At 43.2% G+C, this 17,886-nt stretch overlaps 2 protein-coding genes across 3 annotated transcripts; one reads left to right on the forward strand and one right to left on the reverse strand.

Annotated features, from left to right (window-relative positions):
* Positions 5,061-10,277, forward strand: LOC8078737 (NADP-dependent malic enzyme, chloroplastic). The gene is made up of 20 exons (XM_002454985.2): positions 5,061-5,251; positions 5,395-5,630; positions 6,518-6,638; positions 6,730-6,804; positions 6,930-7,081; positions 7,176-7,281; positions 7,351-7,416; positions 7,536-7,631; positions 7,718-7,789; positions 7,884-7,967; positions 8,098-8,196; positions 8,324-8,371; positions 8,465-8,518; positions 8,607-8,705; positions 8,835-8,924; positions 9,013-9,090; positions 9,354-9,428; positions 9,538-9,628; positions 9,726-9,854; positions 9,950-10,277. The coding sequence occupies exons 1-20, from the start codon at positions 5,201-5,203 to the stop codon at positions 10,036-10,038; spliced, it is 1,911 nt and encodes a 636-aa protein (XP_002455030.1). The 5' UTR covers positions 5,061-5,200; the 3' UTR covers positions 10,039-10,277.
* Positions 13,486-17,506, reverse strand: LOC8078738 (2-oxoglutarate-Fe(II) type oxidoreductase). Of its 2 annotated transcripts, none has more exons than XM_021455040.1 (11): positions 17,200-17,506; positions 16,101-16,296; positions 15,735-15,833; positions 15,360-15,411; positions 15,011-15,132; positions 14,816-14,916; positions 14,673-14,731; positions 14,497-14,553; positions 14,282-14,327; positions 13,991-14,070; positions 13,486-13,867 (listed from the first exon to the last, which is right to left on the reverse strand). In XM_021455040.1, exons 1-11 carry the CDS (start codon positions 17,284-17,286, stop codon positions 13,777-13,779), a joined length of 990 nt encoding a protein of 329 aa, XP_021310715.1. In that variant the 5' UTR covers positions 17,287-17,506; the 3' UTR covers positions 13,486-13,776. The 2 variants fall into 2 exon arrangements, with proteins under 2 accessions (XP_021310715.1, XP_002457203.1); XM_002457158.2 differs by having other exon boundaries at positions 14,996-15,132.

Below are 17,886 nucleotides of genomic sequence, written 5' to 3' on the forward strand. Positions count from 1 at the left end.
CGAATTTAGTACTCCGAATTTCGAACCGAATCCGAATTTGTCCGAAAAATACAGAATCGATTGGGTCAAATTTAGAAAACGATGCGGTTCGGTTCGGGATATTTCTGTTCTGTTTTCAACGTTAGCGGTGGCTAGCAGTAGGGCTGGAACCGGGCTTGCTGGTGGGCTCAGAAATAGGCTCACCGATGGACTCTAGGTTTTTTAAATTTTTTTCATTAACCGAGACGAGTGAGACAACTACCTCGGTTAATGTCTGATTTTCTGTGACTTTTTATTGGAGACGTTTTGTTTACCCGCCTCCTAAAATCCAAAACGCCTGCCTCTGTAAAAAAATATTGTAGTAATAGTGATGTAAACAATGCTGAACTGAGACATAAGGGCCATACAAACCATGTTATCGGCATTACCAAAACATTAATGATATATAGTTGCTTTATTTATGATTATTTTTTCTATGTTTTTTTAATATGCAAAAGATTTATGTATCATTGTATTAAGTAGAAAAGTTTAAACAAACATACAACGTGCTTCTATAGAGCGTCAAAAAGATTAATCTAACATAGACATTGCTGGACCATCCTGTGATACGTCATATCTAAGGTTCTTGCACTGTGGTGAACTGGTGATGGTGCTTGCACAGGTCTTAGTGTTACCATCAAGCCATGTCCACTAGATCCTATTTTTTAAGTCATTGCATTGGGCGCCCGATGTTCTACTGTTTTAATAAAAGAAATACAGTCCAATTTGCATCCGGCGACAGGGGTGAATCGAAGAAAAGAAACACTCCGCCGCACCTGGATTTGGACGCGCCGCGGGCACACCGGCGCGGTGGAGGACGGAATTAAATTGAGGTTTTGTTTGGATGTTGTCGGATTCACTTCAATCCATGTGTGTTGGTGTGGATTGGGGTGGAATTTAGTTCAAATACCACTCCAATCCACCTCAACACATTTGGATTGATGTGAATCCGACTACATCCAAACAAGACCTGAGGTGTGGCGAAAGCTTGTAACAACCATCACTTCTATTGTCACAGAAACCTACGATAGCAATCACTTTTGTTGTCTTATACAATTAAATGTGTGTGGTTTTAGGGGCAAGCGTCTGCATCTTTACCTTATTTGATTGAAAAAAAAAAGGATACAGAGTTGATTCAGTCAAGATCCTACTGATCGATGTTGATCAAACTGGAATTATCAAAGGCAGATCGATCTCTGAAAACTTCGTCTACGCCACAGAGTTGATTCAGTGTTGTCACAAAGCGGAAGGCACCGACGCTGGTGATCAAATTGAACTTCGCCAAGGCGTTCGATTCTGTGAACTGGCATGCAGAGTCTCCTCCAGTGCGCGGCTTCTCCCCTCTTTGGTGCCGATGGATGAAGCAGCTTGTCTACGTCCCGCTCCGCTGTGCTGGTAAATGGCATACCGATACTCTCGGCCCTTGGATCACGGCAAACTACAAGGTCTCCGGCAAGGGGACGCCCTGCTGTCACCCTATATCTTCCTCCTGGTGGCTGATGTCCTGCAAAGGTTTGATCATGGGAGACGGTGGCATCCGCCACCCACTCTCCGACTGCCCGAGCCCGGTGCTGCAGTGACTAATTTACCGAGCCTCAATGTGGTTCATATGGTCTAACAACTTCGGTCTGCCCCGTGTCAAAGTATTCGGATGGCTGCTCGATCATCAAGTAAAAGATCCAATGCAAATCCTCGCTGGTGCGCAAAAAAATGTACTTGCTTTCAGGACGCCTGCTCCGATCTGTGCCGTGATGGTGAAGAGACTGTAGACCACATCATGTCAGAGTGCGCATTCGCACGAGAATTCTGGTGCAGCATCAAGCATATCGCCAAGGTAGTCATCGACGATTCGACGCCGCCAACGATGCCGACTGCAGCCAACTCACCATTACTCCTACTCTGTTGCTGGGAACTCTTGAAGCATGCACCGTCACGATCGATGTTGTCTTGAGGGCTGTATACGGAGCTAGTCGCCGCATCCCTCGCCGCCACAATGCTCTTTCTGAATTCCGGTGTAATGTATGTCTTTGCTATGTAATCTCCCCCACATCCCCTGTCCCAGAAACAATGTAAGTTTCAAGGCCACATGCCTGCATCTGTGGTTTAATATATCAGGTGTGGGGGGGATCTTTTGATCCCTGTCGTCGACCTAAAAAAAAAGACAAAGGCAAACTGCATTCTCCCTTGGACGTCAATCCGTTTGCATGCACGGCCGTGCCTGTGCCTCACGCCGGCAAGCAACACCGCAGAGGGCGTACGATGCAGGGCTTGTTTAGATCCAAAAAATTTTTGGATTTTGGCACTGTAGCACTTTCGTTTTTATTTGACAAATATTGTCCAATCATGGAGTAACTAGGCTTAAAAGATTCGTCTCGTGATTTACAGACAAACTGTGTAATTAGTTTTTATTTTTATCTATATTTAATACTTCATGCATGTGCCGCAAGATTTGATGTGTTGGGTTTTTTGGGTGTATCCTAAACAAGGCCGCATTCGTCGATATCTTTGTGCCCGTACGTCTGCCGCGCCGCCACCTTGCGCCACCTCTGACCAAAGGCGATCGACGATCCGATGCTGATAGTTGACTGAGTGCCTCCATCCGCGCGGTCACCCTTGCATTGCATCTTGCTTCTTCCTGGCACAGATGAGTAGATATGAGCGAGCACGGCAGGTTCGCATGCACTTTGCAGCGACGGCGCGGCGGACAGAGGGATGGCAATGCACGCCACGTATTTCACGGAAAACTTAATGTATGGCGGACGCCATACCATGGCATACCATGCCCTATCGAGTCCTTTGGCCAGGCGTCTGTTCTTGGCCACAGCCGCAAAGGCAAATCGGTGCAGTGTTGGCCTCTCTTTTTATCAGTGATCAGTAACAAAAGCAATGGGATGAGGAGGGACTCTCTTCTTATCAGTGATCAGTGATCAGTAACAAAAGACACGGGGATGATCCTTTCAAGCTCGTCTTTGCGGCAATTGATTAGTGGCCAGGACCACGGAATAGGGCAGGTTGACAGGTGTGATGGGTGCCGCGCTGGTCCGCCAACGAAAGCGATTTTTAGTAAAGCTCAATAGCACATCAGTCATCGTAAATGGACTTGCATTGGTTGAGATGAGGAAGCAAAATGTTAGCGATCGACCACAGTCTTGTCTTAGCTAACATAACATGCATATGGACGAGCTAGCGTATCACCTGCATGCACCTACTAACTGACCATCATCCATCAGATGGAGTACTGGAGAGATCGAGAGAGAGAGAGAGAGAGAGACGATCAAAAGTTATCATGTAACCACTACCATCTTCATGAATTCATTCTAGTATTTGACGATCTAACAATGTTATTTGTCTCGTGATAAATGACTATTTTGTCTATAATAAGACGTACGTGAATCTCGAAACCTAACAACTTAGTATTTCGAAGGTGCTCATAATGAGGTAGAATGTGTGTAGGTTTATACAGGTTAAGCGTGTGTATATGTACTGTGTAGTTCAGTAAAAATTTACTAGTTAAGGACATGTTCAACAAATGCAAAATATAATAAAATGTAAGTACACATGTTGTAAACCTAAATTTTCATTAAATGTATTCTTTAGATGATAAAAAAATCTATTCTAATTATATTTTGTGTGATTTTATTGTCCAGAAGTAAAAAAAATTGTTATGATATTAGAAGGGGGCATGGCTAGCTCTTGCTGCCTCTAGCTCCACCCCCGTTTCTTCCCTTTTTATATGGCGACAAAACAGTTCATCCTCTTTTTGATCGTGTTAGTCTTAACATTACGTTTTTCCTTCCTAACCAGAAAAACCACAACGAAAAATTTGGTCACTAGGTCATCCTTTTTTTCTGTCCACCTAAAACCTTGAGTCCTCACAAACTTATTTCATAGCTTTCCACATAGGACGTGTTTGGCTAAGATGTAGCTAAGGTGTCACAAGCCACACGCAACCACGCACGGTTGCAGTGGTGTCTAAAGCACAGTCTTTAAAATTAGCGCCACGGGTGTGACGTGGTTTTGAAAGGAAAAAAGTAATAGCTGTCACACATGAAGGGCCTAACAAAATAGTAGCTTTTCATTCCATGGTGCACTGTAAGTTAGGCATATGGGCAACGCGTGGCGAGGAAATAAACATCATCATCCTTAATATGAGTAACGTTTCCTTAATACGAGTACGATTGAGATGGAATGGACTCCTATGTTTGAGATCAGCTATACAAAGTTGAATGATATTTAACTACTCTTTCTATTTCAAATTATGACGTTTTAATACGTAGCTTTTGTTATACACTTAAATATAATATAGAACGTGTGTCTAGAACTCTAGATACATAATAAAGAGTACTACATTCAGAAAAGTTAAAACATATTGTAATTGGAATTTAGAATGGATTGAGTAGATTGATAATGGTATAGTGTAGCCGACTACCATACAGCGTCTGGATACATAATAAAAAACAATATATTTAGAAAAAGCTAAAATACTCCCTCTGTTTATTTTTAATTGTCGTTGTTAGTGTACGTGGCACAAGTTTGACTGAATTTGTAGAAAATACGTGCAACATTTGTATCTCTAAATAAATTTGGTAAAAACTAGATTCAAAGATCTTTCTAATGATACTAATTATTTATTATAAGTATTAATATTTTTAATAGATAATTACAGGCGCTTGTTTTTTGGAAGTGTAAGCGACACTTAAAAAGAGACGGAGGTAGTATTTTGTAATTGCAATTTAGAATGGATTGAGTAGATTAATAATGCTGTAGTGGAGCAAACTAACCCACAGCACGATGTGTACTAAACCGGTCAGTCCCAAGGTTCAGCAAACTATCATCCCGTCGGCTAAAACGGGAGGAAGCAGAAAGCACACCGTCAATACCCAAGGTCAGGGTGGTCGGTGGGCAGCAGCCAACCAGCACGCCAGCAGCGCCTTCCACTACCCGACGTGTGTGCCGCACACGCGGAAAACTAGAACGCCGCGCCCAAGCCGAGCTCCCTCCCCTCCCTGCTTGCTTCCCTTCCCTTTTTATACCCCTCGCCACCATTCCCTTCTCCACACTACTACTGCCCCTGCGCCAGCTCCGAAGAGGGAGGAGGAGGACGCCAGTTGCCCCACTGCCGCGCCGCTCCCGCCTCCCTCTCTCTCTCTCTCTCTCTCCATCCGCCGAACTGGACGCCACCATGATCTCCGCTCGCGCCGCCACCGTCGCCGCCGCGTCCCCCGCCTCCCCGGTACGTTCCACGAGCGTCCCGGTGCGCCCCGCGCGCCCGCGGTTTGTTGCGGGGGTACTCTCCCTCGTCCACCCAGCCGAAGTTGATTATTGCCACCTGACCATTTGAGCTTGTGTGTGTGTGTGTGTGTTTATTCTCCGCAGTGGAAGCGGGGAGGAGGACGGAGCGAGGGTGCCGGCAGCTGCGACGGATGCAGCACCTACAGGAAGACCGTGCGGAGGAGGGCCGCCGCCGCCAAGGTGCGCGCCTTGCCGCCGAAGCGGGTGGAGGCGGTCGCGATAGGCTCCGCCGCGGAGACGGAGACGGAGGAGGTGGTGGTGGAGGTGGCGGCGGCCAACGAGGAGCTGCCCGTCATGCCCTGGGCCACCTCTGTCGCAAGGTGAGCCGTCGAATCGCGTGGGGGCTCTGCCTGTCGTCTACCTCCAACATATCCATGCATACTGCTTCTAATAATTCTACCGTTGCTTTGCTTGCTTCTAGTCAAATCTCTAATTGCTTGTTCTATATCACTAGTGTGTTCGTGTGCTTGACTAGCTGCATTCTTCTGTACGTCCTCTCCTGATGCCTTCATCGAAGACAACTTTACCATTTAGTTTGCCTTTCATTTTAGTTTCAATACTAGTTTATCGAAACGTGCTTCTGCCTAACTAAGAAGCTCCAGCCTGATACTGATGTAAGTCTAGATTTGTTAAATCACCATATGTCACATGGGAGTTTCTAGCAAGTTTCAGATTTTTTTTTTTTTGGAGGGGGTGGTGTTGTAGAATTCTGAATTCGGAATGTATATTTTTGGCGTTGTTGTAGAATTCTGAATCGAGTTGGAGTCAAATGAACTCATGCCGATGAGTTAGGACCACAGTTGTTGAACAAAAAGCTGGGAATTGTCTGCTTTGCTTTAGATTTGTCCTGTTTCGTGCAAGTATATTCTAAGCTGGCCCACAGAGATACGAATTTGTCCACTACCCCTTCGGCACTGAAATATGATGGAAATTGATACTAAATTGCAACCATATTGTGGTACTATACTACCAAATCGAATTTGTCATGTAATCTACTGTGAAGGGTAACCTTCGCCGCTCACAATGATAGCATGTCAAGCATCAATATGGCCATGTTACCCAAAGGGGGAAAAAAACAATTGGGCTGTACAATCTTCATGGCTGGATGCAAAGCTTTTCTTTGAATCCACGACCATAATTCTTTCCACTAAATAAGTTTCCTCCACTTGGTTGAAGAATATGCTGACATGTCTTATTTCTACATCAGCGGTTACACCCTTTTGAGGGATCCACGTCACAACAAGGGTCTTGCTTTCACGGAGAAGGAGAGGGATGCACACTACTTGCGTGGACTGCTTCCTCCGGCAGTTGTCTCTCAGGAACTCCAAGTATGGGCCACAATAAACAGTACCTGTTCTTGTGATGACCTTTCTTTCTTTTTATTTTTATTTACTGAAGATCACTTTAATGTATGTGTAGATTAAGAAGTTCATGAACAACCTGCGGCAGTACCAGCTCCCTATTCAGTGCTATATGGCCATGATGAACCTTCAGGCAATCCCAGTTTATCCTTTCTACTGTTATATGAAAGCTTGCGACTGCCATCATAATTGATATGAGATGTTCAGTTAGAATGAATGGGTAGTTGCATCATTGTGCTTAACACCTCCTGTTTTCAGGAGACGGACGAGAGGCTTTTCTACAAGCTTTTGATTGAAAATGTGGTGGAGCTGCTTCCTTATGTTTACACACCAACTGTAGGTGAGGCCTGCCAGAAGTATGGGTCCATCTTTGGACGACCACAGGGTCTGTATGTCAGCCTGAAGGACAAGTATGTGCAACAATATTTGCTTGAACTTTACAATAACATATAGCTGTCTACCATCTACCTATTTGATCTGGACTGACCTCGAGGTGCGTTCCAGGGGGAGGGTCCTAGAAGTTCTAAGGAACTGGCCACATAGGAACGTTCAAGTTATCTGTGTCACTGATGGTGAGCGAATCTTGGGACTTGGAGATTTGGGTTGTCAGGTATGATTGTCTCATTAGTTGCTTATTACGTGAGGACCTTTGCTTATATTATACTGAATCCTTCTGTAGGGAATGGGAATTCCTGTAGGCAAACTTGCTCTATACACTGCTCTTGGAGGAGTTGATCCATCAGCTGTAAGCATTCATGTCTTTTCTTTCCCCTTTTCGGTTGCATCTCCTATAATGGCCATGTATGTTTGGTACCAACAAACAACTAAGTTATAACAATTGGTGAATTCTAAATTACGTTGCAGTGTTTGCCTATCACAATTGATGTTGGCACAAATAATGAGAAACTGCTTAATGATGAGTTCTACATTGGACTCCGACAAAAACGTGCAAGGGGCGAGGTATGTAGTTGTGTCGAGATTGCTAGGAGTTAATTGGCAAAATATGTGATACTTGAGATCTTATCTGTGAAATTCCTTAATGGCAGGAGTATGATGAGCTTATGGAAGAGTTCATGGCTGCTGTTAAGACATTCTACGGTGAGAAAGTCCTCATTCAGGTGAGTTAGACTCAACATTGTACTTTTGCTATGCCGGATCAATTTACTCTAATACTCTTTATCACAAAAATGTAACGCTGTAAATTTTGGACAGTTTGAGGACTTTGCCAATCATAATGCCTTTGATTTGCTTGAAAAATACAGCAAGACCCATCTTGTTTTCAATGATGATATCCAGGTAAATGGAACCACCCATGGTATTTTTATTTTTACTGATACCAGGGGCAACCTTAATTAATTGAGATCATCATCCTTCAGTTTATTGCCTTTTGTGATTGGTACCAATTTGGAAATATGAATGCTTGCAGGGCACAGCATCAGTGGTCCTTGCAGGTTTGTTAGCAGCACTCAAGATGGTTGGTGGGACCCTGGCAGAGCAGACTTATTTGTTCCTTGGTGCTGGGGAGGTTAGTTAAAACATCTCCTGGTGAACTGTTATTTCCTTTGTCACCCAACTGTCGAAGCATACTATGTACTATTTTATCAAGAAAAGTAGACCCATCAATAAGATTCTGATAATGTATTTGATTTCAGGCTGGAACTGGTATTGCAGAACTCATTGCTCTTGAGATGTCGAAACAGGTAACAAGCTTCATTGTTCTAGTATCTGAATGTGTGGTAGGTTTCCTTTCTCCTAGTTCTTGCTCTAACATGGACTGGTTGGGTCGATTATAGACGAAGGCTCCAATTGAAGAGTGCCGCAAGAAGGTTTGGCTGGTGGACTCAAAGGTGTGTAACCAAAGGAAAATGCGCTGTTGCTAGTGCAGTGTTTGCTCACCTGTTTATCTGATGTCCTAACACGTTATTTTGTATACAGGGGTTGATTGTTGACTCTCGTAAAAGCTCCCTTGCGCCATTCAAAAAACCATGGGCACATGAGCACGAGCCCTTGACAACCTTGTATGATGCTGTTCAGGTAGTGACGCTCATGTGCATTTAAGATTGTACTTCAGTTCATTTAGCAGCTGCTGCCTTCACTTAAAGCTGTCCTGATTGTGCTACTTTCATAAAAAAGAATTTACTAACCTTTCGTCATATCCTCCAGTCCATCAAACCTACAGTTCTGATTGGGACATCTGGAGTTGGAAGAACATTCACAAAAGAAATTGTTGAGGCCATGGCTTCCATCAATGAGGTATTTTTTTTTCCTGTTTTCTGACATTGCTGGTCGTATATTGTGAGGATGGAAAGCTGACCTCTGATATCGCTAATTGTAAATGCAGAGGCCTATCATCTTTTCACTGTCAAACCCAACCTCACATTCTGAATGTACTGCTGAACAAGCATATACCTGGACTCAGGTGAGCTGTCTAATCACCTTGTGCAGAGTTTGATCTGCAAATTGGTCCACTCGAGTCAAAACATTTGGCATTTTGTGCACTGTCTGACTACCATTTTGAATGTAGCCCATCACTAGAAGACTATCGGTGCTTAGTTTCCTGTTTATTAAACTGTGATCTAATTGGACAAAAAAAAAGAAGTGGCTGATTTCTAGAAAGAAACTTGTGGGGTCTGTACTCTGTAGTTTGCAACTCATATCTCTTCATTTGCACTCTATGCTCAGGGTCGTGCAGTATTTGCCAGTGGCAGTCCATTTGCCCCCGTGGAGTATGATGGGAAGACTTTTGTACCTGGGCAGGTAGAAGTTGTTTCTAATAGTAAATCCTACTAGGCAATGCAATCTTGCTGGTTGTAAACACCCACAAAACATTAGTTTATTGCTAACTCAACTGTGTTATTTATAACAGTCGAACAATGCCTACATCTTCCCTGGACTCGGCCTCGGTCTTGTTATTTCTGGAGCCGTCCGTGTCCACGAGGACATGCTTCTTGCCGCCTGTAAGTAGCTCTAAACGGAAACCATTGGGCATAAAGAATCGTTTCTAATACCTTGATGAGACTGGGGACCAATCTAATGTTTCATTCATTCAAACAGCGGCTGCACTAGCTGATCAGGCCACAGAGGAGAACTTTGTCACGGGATCGATCTTCCCACCCTTCACCAACATCAGAAAGATCTCTGCGTACATTGCTGCAGCCGTTGCTGCAAAAGCTTATGAACTCGGTACGCACGTCCTCTGCAGACACCATTGCATATCTTGGCATTCACCACCAAGTCTCATAGCTGCCTGATCTGACATCATAAACTTCCCTCTGCAGGTTTGGCGACCCGTCTGCCTCCCCCCAAAGACCTGGTGGCATATGCAGAGAGCTGCATGTACTCTCCTGTCTACCGTAACTACCAGTAGTGCTGCTGGAATCAATTTTGGAGTTATAAAATATATCAACGCAGATGATACTGCAATGTTGTAGTTATCGCTGTTTAATATAGTCCCTGCTGCTAACCACCCTTGTTGCTGGTGCTGCTGGTCGACACTGTACCTTTCTATGCATATATGATATGTTGTAACGTTATGAAAGCAAACAATCTTTTGTCCCAAAGTTTGTTATTCTTTCGCTTGCTTATGATGGTCTTTTGATTTTTGAAGTGGCTGAAAGAGTCAGATAGCCGTGAAAAGACCCGGAAATGTTTGTGTTAAGCTGTTTTGATTTGGTATTCCGCTACACGGGTTGGCCTAAGGCCTGGTTCAGTTGGAGAAATTTTTTGGTTTTGAGTACTGTAGCACTTTCATTTGTATTTGGTAATTATTGTCCAATTATGAACTAACTAGGCTCAAAAGATTCGTCTCGCAAATTACAGGTAAATTGTGTAATTAATTATGTTTTTAGTCTATAGTTAGTGCTTCATGCATGTGCCACAAGATTCGATGTGACGGGGAATTTATAATTTTTTGGAAACTAAACTAGGTCTAACTAGTAAACCCATTTCTAAGTGGGTATCTTCCTTTTTTTCTCTCTATTTTACCCTTCATGCTCACCTCTCCCTATTCCCTCCACTCTTTTTAGACTGAGCAGCCCATGGTTGCAATCTCTTGTCACTTGCTCCATCACCCGGTCCTCCTAAGTGGTGTTGTCTTTTTCCTCTTCTTTTTTCTCCCATGGCTACCTCATCAGCAAGTTCTACCCACACCCGCCTCTCTGGAAAGGAAACCTGTGAAACATAGCTGGTAGAACAACCTTGGTCAGAAGTACTCTGTCAGCTATTCCGGTACACATGTCTATTGCTCTGTGTCTGTTCCCTTGGGCCATACAGTGTATTGAGTATTGACAAGCTGAGGAGGGGTTTCATCTAGGCGGGGGCGGCATCGGTCTCTGGGGGGAATGCAGGGTTGCTTGGGAAATGTGCTGCAGACCACGCAATCTTGGTGGCTTAGGCGTTGTCGATCTCCGACGGATGGGCATGGCCCTACGTCTTAGATGGCCATGGCTGCAGCGTGTTCACCAAACTTGCTCCTGGAATGCACTACCAGATGGTGGAGAAGGTCCGGTTCTTGACCTGTTCAGGGCAGCTACTGCCTTGGTTGTGGGAGATGGGGAGTCGACGTTGTTCTGGACTGGCAATTGGATCAAAGGTTCAAGCATTCGTACTCTGGCGCCAGCGGTGCTAGCGGCTGTCCCAAGGCACAAGTAGGGAACCACCGTTCGGGAAGCGATACAGGGAAATACATGGATATTGCATATCACAGGGCCCAAAATTATGAGGCTTATCACTGAATTCTTGGGGTTGTGCAGATTGCTAGAGCAAGTTCACCTATCAACAAGATCACCGAATATTTTTGCTTGGAGGCTCACAAATAACTAGCACTACTCGTCCGCTTCTGCTTATGGGGCGATGTTTTTCGGCTGCACTACACCGCTTGGTGCCTCTCAAGTGTGGAAAACGTCAGCACCACCCCGTGTCAAACTTTTTCTTCTGGTTGGTCCTACATAGGAAATGTTGGACGGCAGAAAGGAGGTGGCGTCATAGCCTTCAGGACAGCCCTCTGTGCATCTTTTGTGACCAGGCAGCGGAGACGATAGACCATATCATTTTGGGGTGTGTCTTCAGCAGGAAAGTCTACCTTGGTTCTTTTCGCCTACAAAATCCGGTGAACATCTAGGAGATGGACACCATGGAGTGGTGGATCAGCAGTAGAAAACGCTTGCCCAAGACTATCCGTTGAGGTTTTGATTCACTCGTTTTGCTGGTCAGTGGAGCCTCTAGAAAGAGCGGAATGCACGTACTTTCAATAGAGAAACAAGCCAACCAATGGCACTCCTTCACACCATCCTTCAAGAAGTGTCCATGTGGAAAGTTGCAGGTTTCAGGGCCCTGGGAGCTGTCGACACCCTTCGTGTTTAGGGTTGTCGGAATTAGTCGCTTTTCATGTTTTAATGTAATCCCAACTATAGACTTTCTGTGAGCTTGGTGTGTTTCGGTAATCTTTGGATTACCGTGGGTTGTACTTGAACTCTCCTTTTCTTCTTAATGAAATAAATGACACGCATGTTCCCGAAAAAAGATAGATAGGTTCGCATGCCAACATGGGTAGACCACTGTAAGGATCATTTGAACATTATTAAAAATTTTAAGGGCTATAATATAGTTTTTGCATCGTGTATTTCTGGTTTAGGGACATCCTAGGTGTTGTGATGGAATGATTCCATTGTGTATTGGGATAGATTCATCTATATTCTTTGTGTGATGGAGACAAATAGGATGTATTGTCAATAGTGGACTCACTCGTCAGCCTCTCCTTCCAATTTTCACTTGTGTCGCCCACCATGTCTGTCTACCAATGTTGTCCCCATAGCACACCACCCCTCGCATCATGCTTGGATGACGCCAACCCTAGCTCCAAGGTACATGTGTGTCACACATCTGAGCGGCAACCTTAATTCCAAGGTACGGCTGTGTCATGCATGAGGGCGGCTCCAACAACGAAGGTAAAATTGCTAGCAGATGTGGAGGGAGAGAAGATTAAAAAATAAAAAAAGCCTAGGAATACACAACATAAAGGCCCTCCGCAGTGTGTAGCTTAAGTGGTGCCAAAAGAAGAGAGAGGAGATCAGATGATGTCAGTTACGTATACCGAAAAGATTTTCAGGCACTATTAATACGCTGTGGAGGGCCTAAGGGAACGTGGAGACAAGTAGTCAATTCATTAGGTAGCATGCGAGCTAATTGGAAAAAATTTTCCATCGCTAGCTAACTAGTTTTACATGCTCTCTCTCCTCCACGTAAGCTAAAATTTGACGTCAACTAGTTATTTCAACACCCACTAGAGATGCCCTGAGTAATATACTCCATATCACTCGTCCTCCATCCAAACACTAGTGAAAATAGAATGGCTCTGTCCGTGCTTCATTGTCCCAAGAATCAAACAAATGGTATGTGAGAAGGTGAAATGAAACGGACACCGACTGTTTAGGATTATTCTGCCAGTGAAGCCCGAGATAAAAGGAGATCCATTTTATACATGAAAACAACGTTGCTGAGCAGTGAGCACAGCCATCTCTTCTTGGAGAGGAGCATCGTCACGCCATTTCGCTGGATAAAGGGAATAAAGCTTAGAGCTGCTTCTCAGCGAAGATCGTCGGATCGGATAAAGCTGGTTCCAGCCGAAGCCTCGCTAAGTTTTGGCATATCCCGCACCACGTGGACGGGACAGATTCCCACCACAACAAAATTGCCCCTGGTGTATCAAAACCCAAAAAAAGATGAGTCGACAAGAGAATTATCCGGATGCTTTATGGCCCTCACGTCGAAAGCTATTTGCCAGAAAACACAAAGGGGACCTCAGCAGCACAGGATAAGCTCGGGAACTAATTCAGTTTCAAAAGAAAAAAAAAGGAACTTCACAACACGACAGGAAGGCCATTCTTGATCTTCAATTCTTCTCTTCATCTTACATGGAGAATGGCGTCTACAAAACTGCTATACCTATATTGATACTGTGATACACTGGTAATCTGGTATTGGTATTACCGTATTAGTACACACTACACACACAGTGCCGTCCTCCACCTAGTGTTATTGCAGGTTACATGTCTGCCGTACAGATGGCTGACAAAAGTAGTGAAAAAAAGATTTAGTAGGCCATCCTTTAGGCCTTGCTGTTGTTGTAGGAGTTCAGATCTGTATGAGTGTCCTTGTAACGCTGGGACAGGTATGCAGAACAGGTGATCGGAGGGAACCTGGACAGTGGAGGCAATGCAATTGTAAAGATTTCGAATTTAGTAGAACATATATATCCTGATGAACCGCAGATGGCAAGCTGCCTGCTTTAACCCTAACCATCTGAGGGGGCAAGAGCTTACTTTGGAGGATTTGATTCGGATTTGCAGGTCGGCAGGCACTCAACTACACAGTCATGGCTTGGTTCCACAAAGTAGGCTATCTGTTCCAGACAAGGAAAACACCGCCATTGAGATCAACTAATTCAACTGATGTTACCAGATATATGCTTCGTTTCAATGAAACTGGAACAGGGAAACAACTTAAGGACTGGTGTTTTTCTTTCCTTTTGTCCTTTTCGTCTTGCAATGCTACATCTACATAATTAAGGCAGTCTACCAACTCAAACTATCTACATAACAGAAGAAACTTACCGAGTAGCGTTCTCGGCCATCTAGGACCACTCGATGTAAGGTTGACCTACATGTATGAGAAATAATTGTTTAACCGCTATTTTCTTCCTCAAACTGACAGCTTGGTGTCGAAGCAACACTATTTAATTTTCCCAATAATAAGCAAGTGATACTAGTGTCCAGATCCCAGTAAAGAAGTATGAACTTGTTATTGTAACAGAGGCAGGTTGCCCTACCTGAAAATGCTGTTACTCCATCTTTCAAGCATATCACCAAGATTGACGATAAATCCTCTAAAAATTCAAGGCCAAACACATTATGAGCTATGAATACCAGCGTGAACTTCATGCCTTTACTTTCCAAACACATGACTCAGTGGAAACATAAAGTAATTTAGATTAAAAGGCTTTACCCTTTCACAGGAGCTACATATTCCCATACTTGAGGCTGAGCATTCTTGTCCTTACATATCTGCCGAATTCAAAAGGGTGAAACCCAGTTGAAACAAATCCAAATAAAAACATTAGAGAAAGGTATTGCTTCAAGGCATATTACTTGGAGTCCAACTACATCATCGGTTGCTAGGAGAGTTATCAGGCCATAATCTGAATGGGCACCCGCTCCATAAACACCCTTTGCAGGATTTGACACTTTACCTGATGATAGAAAGAACATCAAACAACAGAATCCGTTATGTTCCTTGCGTGTAAATACCATTTGACATGAAGGCATGACCTGTTTTTTGTCCACCTTCATAGTGTAAGAGCCTTAAAGTGGCTATAGGCTCCCCAAGCATTTCAGGTCTATCAAAGAAGTCCACATCTAGATCTAGAGCAAGAGCAATGATCCTTGCAACTGATTTTGCTACTCTCCTGAAATTTATAGAATACAGATCATATCAGAAAAGTAAAAGCTCTGATCCAAGAAACTATAAACTTCATTACCATACTTTAATTGACTAAATATGAGCATATTACCATACTTCATTACCATACATTGATAATCCACTTTATCAAATTTAGAACTAAATTAGAACCAATTAGTATAATAGATGTGTGCTATAAGTATCATTTTTGAAGTCAAGGAACAATGAACTCACAATGCCTCCCTGTGATATTGCTCCATCACTTCCCTCCATTTTGGTAATACTTCTGAAAGGAACAATGTGGAAAGTATATATAAAAACAGGTAAACACACTGTAATGTCATGATAATCACCAAATTAATCGTTAAATGAACCAAAATTTAATGATGATACTGGAGCAAAGAAGGATATGCTCTTATGTGGCAAAAACCCAACAAAGAAGAGTTGGACTATAAAGATTCTACAGTTATTCACCGCGTTTCAAACATACATTAAACCAGTGTATGAGGTTGTAAGTACAAAACTGAATGATTCATGAACAGAAAAAACATTATCCATGAGTCATTCAGTTCTGTAAATGGTATCTCAACAAACCAGAAAGAGCTTTACCTTTAGAAGGCCACTGATTTGGACCATAAAATGGCCTGTTTGCTTCTGGATCATCTGCTGGTACCTCAACTCCAATATAATATCCTTCCTTGTAGTCACCTGAAACAGATTATAGAGACGATAAGAATGTGTAAAATATGTAGCTGAAAATAGTACAATACATAAACGAAGGACATCCAGATTAAAGTGTGATTTTCTCAGTGTAGTTGCTGTTAGATTTATTTTTTTTAAAAAAATGTCCTATGCTTTTGAAATTAATACTGTTATAACCTGACAAGATTTTCATCACTAGCAGTTCTCTACCATAGATGGCCCATGAAAACTAGATTTATGTGCCCCAACAAATGTGGAGTTTGAATAACTTACCATTCACTTGATTTTCAGGATCAAGAATTTCATCTAGCATGGGTGTGTACCCTCGATTCTTCTCGTCTCGGAGAAGCTTCATTTTCTCACTGTGAGGAAGGTCAAAGAACTTCTTGCTCTGGGAAAAAACTTCATCCATGAACTCTTGGCTTATCCCATGATCCACAACATAGAAGAAGCCTGAATCCAGGCATGCCTACCAAATAAAAACATTGTTTTCAGGAAGAAGAATATGATGCAGAGCTGTTATAAGAACAGAGCCAGCAAAGATATTTAATACTCAAGCACTCAGCTGTCAAACATGCAAACTTCAATATCATGCACACTAGATTTTTAGTGGTCCAATACTAAATTATAGCCAGTCAAGAGGCAACAGAGTGAATAAAGTGTGGCTCGGGAAAGAACGAAAATCTAGAACATGAACAACCGGATGCATGCCATACTATTTACCAATTCCAAAATAACATGCAAAAAACGGTAACATGCATTTATATGGATTTTGCCATAGAGGCAAGATGTCCTTTTGGCATAATCAAGGAAATAAAAAATGTACACTAGGACAAATAAAGTATCCAAGTACCAACAAGAATCTACCTAATAAAAAAAGTTGCTGCATTTTCTGCTGACGAACCTAACAACAGACAGCTAGAGAAATTGCAAGATGGCGGGTCCGCAGGTCACTCTCGTCAGCATAATCTAAACGAACCTTTAGTTTCGAAAGGGATGAGATTTGAAGGAACAATTAAATAATATACTAGATGAAAGCAATTGCTAACCAATGGTAGTGCAATTAGTATATTGAAAAGGAGTGAAATCCATGTTCTTGTGGAACTTGTGCACTGATAGCCATCCAATTCTATTTAACCTGCCTTATGAATAGCAAAATAAATAAATAATCACATAATAACAAGCAGATTCCTACACTCCCTCATCATGAAAAGAAACAACAATACTGCAGTGATGGAACTCTGGAATTGCCTTCTACACAGTTATAAATAAACAAAAAGAGAGGATGATTCTCGAGAAAGGAAGTTCCAAGCCTGTGCTATTCAGACACCTGTCGGCTAAAAATTACGATAATCAAGAAAGAACCGCAGACCTGCTTGAGGAGCGCGACCGATTTCTGGACGTCCGGGTCCGCCAGGCTGATGCAATTCAGGTTAGTCCTCGAGATCGGGCTCTCCATGTTGGGCGCTTCTCTCTCCCTCTCTCGACTCTCCCTCTGAGGCTCTGATCTCTCTTGGATTCGCCGCTCTTCTTTTGCTCCCGCCGCCGCCTACCCTCTTCTCCGGTAGCCGCCTTCCCCTCTTCTTGATACGCTCAGACTCAGGCTCAGGCAGAGCAGGAGTTGCCGGATTGGAATGGTCTGACGAGACGATTTATAAAGGTGGACGTGCCTGGAGGGGAAGGTTGGTGGAAAAGGTTGCAAAAGCCAAGGCCAAGACCAAAGTCCAAAAGCGCATTGGCAAAGGGACCCAATCTCTTGGTGGCCACTGAATGCCTGGGTCTTTGGGCCAAGAAAAAGAAATCACTTTGTTGTATTTATTTATATTTGTGTTTTCTAATTTTCTATCTTTGCTTAGCACTTTATTTATGTTTTAGCTTTACTATGTTGTGAGAATATGATCAACTCAACTATGGACGGCTCATATTGCAGGCAGCCAATTTCCCTGTCTTTTTGTAGCGGGTGATGAGTGAGTGCTCATGCAAAATGATTATTTATGTTTTTCCTCCTCAGAGAATCAAATCTAGTCGGCTGTATTCGGCGGGCCACTCACATCACAAA

Source organism: Sorghum bicolor, chromosome 3 (assembly GCF_000003195.3).
Source record: "Sorghum bicolor cultivar BTx623 chromosome 3, Sorghum_bicolor_NCBIv3, whole genome shotgun sequence".
In the NCBI taxonomy this organism is placed as follows: domain Eukaryota; kingdom Viridiplantae; phylum Streptophyta; class Magnoliopsida; order Poales; family Poaceae; genus Sorghum; species Sorghum bicolor.